This window comes from Trachurus japonicus, chromosome 13 (genome assembly GCF_045865225.1).
Source record: "Trachurus japonicus isolate A0001 chromosome 13, Traja_1.0".
Taxonomy (NCBI): domain Eukaryota; kingdom Metazoa; phylum Chordata; class Actinopteri; order Carangiformes; family Carangidae; genus Trachurus; species Trachurus japonicus.
Genome location: NC_140919.1, coordinates 28,837,982 through 28,850,676, shown reverse-complemented (window position 1 = coordinate 28,850,676; position 12,695 = coordinate 28,837,982). Strand labels below are relative to the sequence as shown.

The window sequence follows — 12,695 nt, the reverse complement described above, 5'->3', positions numbered from 1 at the left end:
CAAACCTCAAGGGGAACGTGGTGGTGGATCAGCTGGAGAGCACTGTTGTGAGCCGGGAAAGCAGAGGTCATGCTCTTCACCTCTCTGCACCGGTTTGGGAAAATAAGCAGGATTAAAGAGGCAGAATGATGTCAGAGGTTTTTCCCCTCACAGCCGAGCACATAAGCTCTTCTTTCTCTCTCTGATAGTCAGCAGTGTGCCTCTTACAAATAAACACACACACACACATCTCTTCAGCCCCTTGCTCTCCTTCTGTCCATTTATCTCCTCGTTTTTATCTCTTCACCAAAATGGATGGCGACTTGGGCAAATGACTAAGAAGCAGTGATTGATAAAAGAAGAGATGTGAGGAGAAAGGTGGAGGTGGGGTTGGTGAAACCACACACACACTAAAAAAAAGAACAACTAACAGCAAGAGGCAGAAGTGGAGCAAGACTCACCGTAATCAGTGTGGGTTCTTTTGATTACATACAGTATGTGTGTTACTCTCTGTATTGTTGCTTGTTACATAATTTTACAAGAAATGAAGACCCTATTTCTAATCTATATTCTGTCATCGTCTTCTTTCTTATTAAACAGTTTAGTCTGAGTCATACATGATGTATGACTGGATTCAGACTGGGCTTTGTTAGGTTTATGTACTGTTTCTTTTTCTTTCTTTCTTTTTTTTGTTGATTCCACAGTAGTAAAAATACTTCTCAGTCGTGCCTTGTATCAGCAGCACAAATACCAACTAGCAGTGATAGCTTCTGTTTTGTGTGTGTAGTGTAGTGATTTCTTCTTTGTTACTGAAAATAAATTTTTCCACTACTTCTGTACTTTATTTATGAAACAGACTCCAGTTGCACAAAACACCTTAGGTTTTCTACTAAAGGTTTTTATTTCTCCCTGGGTGAGGGAGTTTCCTACAGTAACAGTATCACACAGAATCTCTGAAAAGGTTTTCTCAGGTAAGGATTAAAGTTGAGGTATTTGCACCAGTGAAAACAATTTTATGGAAAAAAAAACTTGAAATATCTCCACTGTACGTGACCACAGAGATCACATGAGCACCTTTCTTAGGGTGTGTTCATTTTCTATATTTATGCCCATGAACTGATTCTTAAGGTGTAAGACAAAGATGAGGAGAAAACCTTAAATACTTAGGTGAACATTTGAAGGAAACCTGTAGGGGAAGACATACAGGAGTTTCATACAACTCAAAATTCCAGGAAAATCTTAAGGTGTTTGGTGCAACCAGGTCTTTGAATTCCAGGTATCACTATGTGCCTTAAAAGGTTTTCAAAAACCAGCGGATTACGATAAAGATCTCACTCTCTCATTCTGCCTTTTCCCTGTGCTTTCAGTTCAAGGTGGATGGGGAGTGGTGGACATGGATCGACTACGAGCGCTTCCAGGAGTTGGTCCAGGTTCACGAGGAGAGCGGGGCGCAGCAGAGCTTCTCAGCCTTGGACTACATGGCCAAGACCCCCAGCTGGGCTCTGTTCGGAGCCTGTGAACAAGGTTTTGACCCCGCTGACACGCGCTTCCTACGACGCAACAAAACCAAAGACATCTCAGGATGCTGATAGATGACAGAGAGAGGTAGTATGGACAGAACATGTACTGATACCTTTAGCAAAAAATAAGTTTCTATCCCCAATCACTTCAAATGGGTTGTTAGACGGCATTTCTCATCTTCTTCTTCATTTCTCTGTCTTTTCATTTTTCTTCAATTTGGATCTTTAATTTTACTGGCATGTCCCCCGAGATCAGCCAGAACCTGCCAGAATCAATTCTTTCACACTTATTTTCTAGACATTCCCCTTCACAACCACTTTAAGTGCTTCTTTTTGCTTTGTACTGTATATCTAAATAGATGTTTTATATTTCCTCCTTTTTTTGTCTATGAGAGGGTCATTATTATGAATGTCTTTGGCTTTGATCTTTATAATCATCTGGCAGCACTCGGGAAGATTTTACACTGTAAGAGTTGAACCTGGCAGTGGTTTCATCGTCAGCCTCATTTCTAGCATATTTTATAACCCGTGTTCTATGAGGCAGCACAGGACATGATTAGCATGTAAGGAACAGCTCCTTTACTTCTCCTCACATCCTCCGTGGGAGTTACGCATCTTTCCCAGACACCTTTTGCTCTTCCGCCCACTCATTAGGACAGTGGCTGTGTTTACTTGGCAGTGAGAGAAGAGCATCGAGGCTGCGTCTCCACTGGGAGACTCTCTTCACAGCACATGCTTCTTATTGCTCTCTGTATCTTCTCTTCTTTTTTTCTTTTTCTTCAGCACTAATGTTGCTCTGTTGCACATTGACACAGTGTCAGCTTTGCCTGGAGATTAGAGCATGTTGCAGCTTTCCACCACTGATTAGTTTGGTAAAGAAACAGGGAGTATTTAAAAAAAAATAGACATCATAATTAATTTATTTGGCTTAGGAAAACATGACAACATTTTTTAGCTTCACTAGGGACAGATGCAGTCTCAGTACAGTCTGATACAATGAAATAGATAGAAGCATTAAAACTCAATGAATTGTATGACACACATCGCATGTTATACGTATGTACATCTCTCAGCTCTTAGTTAAATAGACACAACACTGGGCACAGATACACACGCTGTTCATGTAGAAACCATTAAAGATGTTAATATTGATCCTGTCTGATCTACATTCAGACATTATCCGGGATAAGAAGTGAGCATCACGACTGATCTACCTTAGCAACACATTGGTCTAAAAACTCGCATGAAATTTTTCCTCAAGTCCAGCGTGTCAGAAAGAAAAGCCTTTTTTAGTTTTAGTAAGTCCAGGTGTACAAAATGAAGTCCATTTTAATTTGTTGTGATTGAATGTAAATCCAGATGTGAACATTTTGTTTAGATTTGTTAGATTTGTTTTTGTCAGGTTTGTAATGTGGCACTGCCTCTGCTGGAAAACAGTAGGTGTGTGGATACGTCACTGTAATAAATGTGTTTGGAATAATCCTCTGCGTTGTTTGTGATTTTCACATGACACACACACAGAAACATGTAGGCCCATTAAGGCACATGTGTCATACTGTATTTCTGGCTGACATGGTATTGTCTTTTTTTTTTTTTACTGGTGACAAAGTGGGAAGTTGACATTTTAAAACATACTAAGTGTGGTGAAAGCTTTCTGTGCTGCACTCTGAGGCCAACAGGAGAGCTCTGATTGAACAGGGATACAGCAGAGGTGAAGTTCAGGAGTGATACAACAGAACAGCTCCTCTTATTCTTTTTTTACGTTTACTCAGATGTTTGGTGCTGCTGTTCTACTCTTTTTTTATGCTTAGTGACTAAAAGGCAAATTTGTTTTCTTTCTTTGTTGTTGCAGAAGTACAAAACTGTCAAGAACGCGTGCATACTTTCTAATAAAATACAATTCAACAGTAACATCATAACAGTCTAAGGCTGTTATATTATATTATAATATTTTATATTATGTTATTATTTCCAAAATCATGTCTTTCTCTTTTTAACAGCTCCTGGAAACCTGACAAAGGTTTCACTTGTTCCTCTGCATCACATATTCAGACAGCACACTCAGCCAGGCAGGTGCACAGCTGTGGAGACACAAACCAACATGCCATCCATAAAAACACTGAGATTTGTTCCAGTTTAAATACAATTGGGTGATTATATTAATTACTTCATGTGACTCAACCCTGTCAAATTCAACAACCGAAATTCTGCCAAGTCCTCAGTAGAAAATGTCCAGACCCAAAATATCCAGCATCTATTACGGACTGATGATACAGTATAAGGATTCTGTTTTTATTTAGTTTTGGGGCTTTAATTAGTTTCGGGGGAAGTAAAACACTGTTGATGAGTGACTTGATGTTCACCTCTGTAGATAAACAAAAACAAGCTGCACAAACTCAAATTCTCACAGTTTGCAGCTAATGAAATGTTCCTCCCCTAGCTCCATAATACCAAACACTTACTTCTTCTCTAATAGCTTTAAACTCTCAGTGAATCATATTCTTGTTGCTGCTTTAAAAAAAAAAGAACTGTAAGGACATGGAGACAAAACGTACCACTATCCTCTATGCACCAGTGTCTTAAAAATAAAACTAATTGAACAACTTAACAGCCGTCAAACCTAAGTATAGATACAGAAGTGTCCCTCCACTTATCAGACTTAAAGATACACAGGAGACAGCAGACTCCTTAGGGGGTTAACTGTCCATAATAAGCTGCTGGGTGTGAAGTTGTGTGACTATAAATATGCAGCATCATGGCAGCTGCTCTTGTAAGTCGATAAGTAAAACAGTCTCGTCCTGTAACTGCTTGGAAAATCAACAACAAAAACAAAACAAGCGAGCAAACGAGCCCTTCTTGAATAAATACGGGTTGAATAGGGCTCTCTCTGAATTGACGCTGCTACAGTTTGTTCATGCAAACTGTGTTTCCTGCTCCATTTGACTCATCACACACGTACCAGCTTGCGTCGTGAGATAAGCGATGGGAGCAGATTGCCGTCCCAGGACACAAAACCTGCCTGGAAATGATGACAGGACCCGAGGGGATGATGGGTAATGGCTCTGGTGCCCCTTGGGAAAGTAGTTGCAGAGCTGTGTGGGTATCCTTCGCATCCCTAGATATTGAAGAATCACAAGTCTGTGTACAGTGTGAAACAGTTTAATACTGAAGTTTATCAAAAATGTCACTTGGTTCTGAAGAGTTCTAAAACTTGAATTCGCGTGTTCGTTTGATGAAGTATGCAGGAGACGTTCAGTTACAAAATTTTAGATATTTATTTATAAAAGAATCAACTAGGAAAAGAGATTGTGTACAGAGCTCCGGACCAGACTAAGTTTCCCTGACCAACATGCTGCAGCAGCATCAGTTCACGAAGTCTGATGCTGTCTACTGTCCCTGTCTGGTTTTATAGTTACTGATTACACAAATGCAAGATATGATGTAATTGATGTAATGTGCATCCTCATTGGCTGGAGTCCGTACGCCATGACCTCGTGTCTGACCCCAATCTCATGCTTGGTGCTGATCAGCTGTTGATAGCTCCTATTAAACAAGGGACAAGAGAAAGAGAAAAGGACAAGACACGCAACCCCCCGCATTCGTCAGCTTTCCCCTGTGTCAGCTGACTATCACAGTTACACTAGGTAAGAAGACCAGATATCCCAATTGTTTATCAAACAACCAGTACACTCAGTCCCTGTGTGTACCTGCTACTTCCCCTGTCATGTGTATGTCATTCTCTGGGCTGTAAGAGCAAAACACAGTAATTACACCAATTATGGAAAAGTTGATTACATGCTTCATTATTAAACTGATTGTCACGAGCTTATCATATGTCTAAGGCAAATGTCAATATCCCAAACATTATAGCAATATACGATTTTGGGGTAAATATCACAACAGTTCCCAGTCCCATATGATTTTTTTCATGCACATACTGTAGGTTTGGAAATCAACATGTTACTTTACTTCTGGTACTCGAGTGGAGTTTTAGGTGGTAAAGCAGGGCTGCTTTGATCTTGACTCTTGACACCTTTGATCCTCCCTACCCACTCGAGCTGTGAGAATATTCTCACCGGTGCAACCTGACCTTCCACGCAGGGTCTGAGGTCTGTTGTTCTGCTGCTCACAGACATCATCTGCACAACACTGTGGAGAGATACCATTCAGCAGGGGAGAACTGGAAATGTTTCGGAAAAGTTTACAGATTTTTTTTTCTCATGCTGAGTTTTTTTTTTTTTTTTTTTTTTTTTACTGTTTTCTAATTTAAAAACTTGCTTATTTTGAATGACATTTGGTCCACAGTGGATGAGCAACATCAGTTAAGGGTCCAAATTGTCTTGTGACTGACATCTGCATTGTTCTCAGTTTGCTGTGCTGTTAAAACAGACGTCAGCCACGGTTAAAATGACTGTTACGGTCCATTAATTTAAGCTAAAGGAAGAATGGATAATGAACAATGTTGTAAATGGACTGTAAATGGCCATTTATAGTAAATGATGAATGGATTCCCCACAGTTTCATCCACCCATGGAAGTTAGAAGAATATCTCCATGTTTATCTGATATTATTACTGCGGCATTATTACTGAAGGCAGATGGCTGCCCAGTTCAGCTTGACGTTTCTTTTTCTTCTTGCAAGGAAGTTTCTGCTTGCTGCTGTTGCCAAGCGCAGTTCAAGGTGGGAATTGTTGGGTCTCTGTAAATAATATTATAGACAGTCTAGACCTGCTCTGTTTGAAAAGTGCCTTGAGATTATTTCTGTTGTTATTTGGCACTATATGAATAAAATCAACTTGACTTTTACAAGCTTCCCTCACTGTTACTGAATACAGCTTTATCATCCAAATATTTTCTGGGTGCAGACCACGATCCCCAGAAGTATCAGCGTCTTTTTTTTTCTTTTTTTTAATAAAGGGAGTACATGCAGTGATAATTTTTGGATTTGGTTTTATCATCCTCCAGCAGTCCTCTCGTAACACCAGAGAGACATAATTAATAATTGAGACCAACGAAAACAGAAAACATTACAGTGATTGACTCTCACGCAGAGGGGGAGTCTGCTTTGTAGGAGAACGAGAAGAAGGAAGATGTCGGTGTTGTCCATATATTTGTGATTCCTCTCAAACAACTATGAATCACACACATTTTTTTTTATTTCTTTTTCTTTTTCCAACTTTTCCAATCCCACACCAGAACTGGATCCCAGACCCCAAACCCTCTAAATAAGCATTTAACTGAAACATATGTGAAGCTTAAAACACAAACACACACTCTTGGCTGTGCCCAGGCAAAGACAGATGGAGAGTTAAATGCCTTTATTTCATCCAATATGCTTTGTGCTGCAGGTCCTTCGCTGTGTTTCTGTGCTCTGTCAGGTGTTATTTGAAAGCAAAGTCCCAGTGCATGATTATTATTATTTTTTTTAGCATTTATAAAATGGAATCTGTTTATTTAGAGGTGTCTGATTCTCCGGAGGTCTAGACATGATAGCCATTACTAAAGGTTGAACATGTTCCCACAAAGTGAGCCACATATTCTCACAGGTTCAGTGAGCTTGTCAGCTTGCTTGGTTGTCATTATTTCAGCAGGACATCCACTCAGCCCCAAAACCCTCACTGCCCCTGCAGAAACAGTTGAACAATAGCTTTAGGTGGTGATATTTCCCCTCTGCTTTTATCCCAGAGGCTTTCTCATCCATTTTTAAGTGGCTCAGAGGCAGCGTGTGATGGTTAGGCTGTAAACAGTCCCTGTGTCGTCATGCCTGTCAGATTCCACTCAAACTTGCTGATAATCTGTATATTGCTGTAGGATGTTATCTGTGTGGGTTTGTGTGTGCCGGATAAAGAAGTGGTGTAAAGAAAGGCCCCATCCATTACTCATGTCCCTTTATCTCCTCAGCTTATGTTGGTGTTCATGTGCATCTTTGTGTTATTTGTGTATCCTGGGTGGGCCAGATGTCCAGACAACCTGGGCTCAAAACGATCTATCATTCGTCAGCTCACCCTGCCTGTGTCCGTCTGTTACCCAGCATCCCTCCTGGCTGATGTGGGTAGTTTCCATAACCTTCTCCAGGACAGGATCATTTGTTGCCTTGTGTTGTAGGCAAATGTCCGAGTGCTGATTCAGCATTATTGTTCACTGACTATATCATAAGGATGGTACTGGGACAATACAACAATACTGTGTTGTCATTTTACAAAATTCAGACATTCAAATCGTAATTCTTACGCTTAGTTGCTTAGTTATTTCAATTTTGGCTTGTATCAATTTTGATTGGTGTTCTCTTCTGATTGGCTGATTGTTTTGGGAAAAAAAGATGTATTGGTTGGATGGTTGTGATTGCTTTCTTGTGACATCACAAAGTTTCAGAAGTTTTGACAGCTCTTTTTAAGGTTTAGTTTCTTAATACAGGCCATGTACATTTTTTTTGGCTGAGACTTTGATACTTTCAAGGTGCTGACAGGAACATAGACCTGCTTTATAATCAAAAAACATCTACCATGCAGGACCTTTAATATTTTATGATTTAATACAAAGGAAAATCTTGTCATTATTGTGATTCGATCATTTCTACTGAATGGGAACATTAGTTCACTCAAACCTTGCAATGTAAGCATGTTTCTGTGTGTGTGTGTGTGTGTGTGTGTGTGTGTGTGTGTGTGTGTGTGTGTGTGTGTGTGTCCATACATGAATTCATTCAGACGTGGGAATGAGATTGTCGGCTCTCTGTCAAAGCAACAGATTTGAGGGCAGCTGGGGCCAAATGTGCAGCTGCTCTCTGCCAAAGAGGAAGTTACTGAAAATTACATAAATAGCCCAAAACAAATTAGAGCAATTATGGTCACAATGGTCATTGTTTATTATTATTACTGACTTACTTTCACAAAACTTTCCAAAAACTAAAGAAAAAAAATCACATGTACTACAAAATAAAACTGAATTTAATAAAGTCAAACTAAAATGTATCATTAAAAAAAGAAAGAAAATAAACAGACAAACCTCATTGACACCAAAGGCATGATATTATATTACTGTATTATTATATTATATTATATTATATTGTTTAGAACTTTATCATTTTAGTTAGAGAAGGTAATTGTTGAGCAGTGTAATGAGATCACATCTGACTGTTACAGCAGGAAAACCTCGGCCTGTGGGAAAATGTGTTGGTGATCTGAATATTTTTGCTCCAGCTGTATTGATGCCTCTTTCTCTTTTTGAACCAAAATCCATTTTTCACCTCACTTGAAGCAAAGAGCTCAGCTGTGATCACAAGCCAGCAGCATGAATGTCCTGTCAACAGACAAACACACCTGTCCTCTTTTGTTGTGGGAGCTCACTCAGTGAATTTCGGTCATTCATCGTCTGTTTTTGTGTGTCACTCAAAGCTGACCTTTGACCCCGTAAGTGAGACTCTGCTGCATTGTTTCCTGCCTCTGTGTGTGAGCCATGGATCTATTATAATACATCCATGTTGTGAGCCAGATGTTATAGGCAGTGACCGTGATTAGCTCATATTTCAATCCCCTCTTTAAACAAAGTGAATCAATTAACCAAATGACCGTCTAATGAAGGCATCGTCTTGCATATTGATGCTCTATTTTCGAAGGGGGATTTGCATTCGAATGGTATAATGAATTCTCGCCTGACAACTGACTGGTGGTAAATCACAGCAGTGCGATGAATCATAGAAAATCTGTCTCAATAACGAGTTCTGAAATGCATGTGGGGTGTGGAGTGATTAGGAGAGATATGTGCTAATTGCCTGCTGTGTGTCCTGGTCCTGGATCAATCCTTCTTTCCTCAGGCTCAGCTGTCATATGGTCTGTTTCACAGCACATCGAATAAAGAGAGCAGTCCATGTAAAAGTTGTGCGCCAGTGAAAGCAATGAAAGGAGCACTTTAAAGGTGAAAGCCTTCTCTATCTTCTGTATCATCTCTCAAATAATCAATTTTAGTGCCGACTGATTTTAAACATAGCCTACAGATTAAAAAATTAGTTTGAGCAGAAAAACAAGGTTATTGGTAAAGGAGTGCTATAAGCAAATTTTCATATATCAAGTTTATAAAAAGGAAAAAAAATAGTATGCCTCTTAAAAATAGAAATTGGAAAAATGTAATATGTCCAGCCCATATAATTTTAGACATAATCTATGTGTCTAACAAAGCATGCTAATATATGTTAGGAGTGGGAAGATAAAAATTAAAATGAATGAGAAATTAATATGCATATTATGAATGAATATCTTGTCCTTAATAAACTTGCACAAATTTTTTTTATTCATGTGTTGAACATATGCATTTCACATATATACTCTTACCTTTATACTGTATATCCAGATGATATATATCTCATTGTAAGTCACGTGTATGACAACATCAATCTTGATATAGCAAGATACTGTATATGTTGCAATCTGTTCCATTTTTGTAGAGGCTGTCAGGTTGTGCGTCATCATCACACGTAGCAGGCTTGATGTAAAATTGACTGACAGAGCTCTGTCCTGATTCTATTTGCTCACAGCCAGTTTGTCTTTGAGGATTTGCTGTGTTTTTACAGTAAAATTTGCATTAAAGTATTAATGAGATTGTCCACTGGCAGCAAACATGAAAGTGGCAATTAACATTTCTGTGTATGTGCTGAAAAAAGGAGACATGTGTTTTCACTTTTGCCTCATTTGCATAGAGATAGAATTTACAAAGGCCGAAACAAAGCAAACAAATAATGAGCCATTCAAACCATAATCTACCCATCACTTCATTATGTTTGAGGGGAGTGACATATTTCAGGAGCACTGATAATCAGTCTGCATTAAATATCCATTATTTCGACCCACACATGTCCCATTAGGCAGATTTGCACAGGAAATGAAATTGACTGGATGTTGTTTCCTGTTGTGAATAAGGTCAAGTACCTGAAAACGTGCATTAAATACTGTACAGAGTAAATCTTGTTAATTAATTTCCATCATCGCTAATACAATTACCAGTTGACACTAGAGATGAAAGGGTGCGCTATCACATAGCTAAACTGTAATTTAAGGCTTAAATGATAAACTTCATCCATAGATATTTTACGCAATCTTCTTCAAAAACTCAAAGTAAAGTTTAGAAGCTGGGTAGCTGCTAACGTTATATCACCTGCATATTATCCCACATAACTATGATACATGATACATATGATACAGCAGAGACTTGGGGACACAAGCCACTGATGGAGTGAGGCAGGCAGATGAGACGTTCAGCTGACCAGTTAGAAATGGTGCACTCACTTAAGGGGAGTATGAAATTGTATTACAAAATTCTTCCAGGCATGCATATGGAGAGTATATATATATAGCGGGAAAAAATAAGAGACCACTCCCAAAATGATCAGTTTTTCTCTGGTTTTACTATTTATAGGTATGTGTTTGAGTAAAATTCAATTTTTTTTTATTTATTTATTTTTTTCTATCAACTACCGACAACATTTCTCCCAAAAATGAAAAAAATATATTGTCTTTTTTCAGACCTTGAATAATAATAATAATGCAAAGAAAACATGTTCATATTAATTCCTAAAGAACACAGCAAGAATATTTTAATTCAGGAAAAGAAAAAGAATGATTGCCGTACATGTAGAGATGCTTTTAAGAAACATTTTGTGAAAGTGGTCTCTTATTTGTTTCGGGAAAAAAAATAAGAGACCACTTTCACAAATGTTTCTTCAAAGCATCTCTACATGTATGACAGTCATTCTTTTCTTTTCTTTTCTTTTTAAATACCAACACAAACACAACTCATTCTACTTAATGAGACACTGATGAGGTCATCACCTGAACCACATCTTATTTTATATAAAAACCACTGCTGGGATTAAACATTGACATTATCCCACAAAAAACGATTTATAAACTCTTCCTGAGTTTAAATATTCTTGATGTGTTCTTTAGGAATAAATATGAACATGTTTTCTTTGCATTATTATTATTATTATTATTCAAGGTCTGAAAAGACTTTGAGTAAGATGATATTTTTGTTGTTTAGACTAGTTTAGTCATTAGACAATAAAAGCTCTAAATGACAATATTTTTTTTTTCAATTTTGGGAGAAATGTTGTCGGTAGTTGATAGAATAAAACAAAAAAAATTGAATTTTACTCAAACACATACCTATAAATAGTAAAACCAGATAAACTGATCATTTTGGGAGTGGTCTCTTAATTTTGGGAGTGGTCTCTTAATTTTTTCCATACTGTATATACATATACATACCCAAATCATAACCAGGAAGGTCATACCCTGCAACTTGAACCATAACATAAAGTTTCCAATAGCCCCGGAGCTGTAAGTGATGTGCATCTAATTTTGTTTCTTTTTCAGATTATAAAAAATAAATGTAGATGTAGTAAGCACCAGCATGAGAAGTATTATGATATAAAACATTTAGACAGAGGGAGAAAAAAAGAATATAAACCTTGTGGATGACACCAAAAAAAACAAGAAGTGAATGAAATCCAGACAGATGATGAATGAAACTCTCCTGTCCCCTTCACAGTACATCTGAGGATGAAGCTGTCCCACAGAGAGAGAGGGCATGTGTGCACATGTGTGACAGTGATCATCGGTGGGTATCAGGTGAAACATATTTTCTTGTAACCTTTATGTCCTGTGGTCTGTGGTGCGCTGTGGAGCCCAGAGAGTCTGATTGATGAATGAACCACAGGCGGGCTGGCAGGCGAAAAGTCAGCTCGGCCTGTGAGCTGAATCACACCGAGCTGATTATTATACATCACACACAAGGACTGAAATAAAGACCTGTGACACTTGAATCAGCTCTAACTGAGAGATTTTTTTATTGACCCTGAAACTGAAGGCTATTGATGCCATTTGTATATAGCATAGGTTATGTAATATACAAGTGTGTTATTTTTTTGCTGCATTTAACCTCTTTACAACTGTAACACTTTGTTCCACAGTCAGTCTGCATGTGTGACCCCGACATGCCGCTGATGGCGGGCTTACTGCGACGGGAACTGTGTGTTCTGCACATTTTTAGCCACACACGAGTGATCAAAGCAGCTTCCTGGTGTTGATCAGTCACAGGGAAATAAAATGACAGATGCATAAACGTCACATTGTAGCCTCTCATCATCCAACATGGTTCCAGTGTTACAAGTTGAGAAAAGTAAAATCTGATCAGTTTAAAGGAGGTC

The 12,695-nt window shown here is 38.4% G+C and overlaps 1 protein-coding gene across 1 annotated transcript in view; it reads left to right on the top strand.

The window, feature by feature from the left end:
- Positions 1–2,979, top strand: part of tyw1 (tRNA-yW synthesizing protein 1 homolog (S. cerevisiae)) — a 63,465-nt gene extending 60,486 nt beyond the window's left edge. Inside the window, exon 16 of the mRNA XM_085795774.1 lies at positions 1,347–2,979. Within this exon, the coding sequence (XP_085651900.1) occupies positions 1,347–1,568 (222 nt within the window). The 3' untranslated portion in view covers positions 1,569–2,979. The remainder of the gene's footprint in view (positions 1–1,346) is intronic.
- The last annotated feature ends 9,716 nt before the right edge of the window (positions 2,980–12,695 follow it).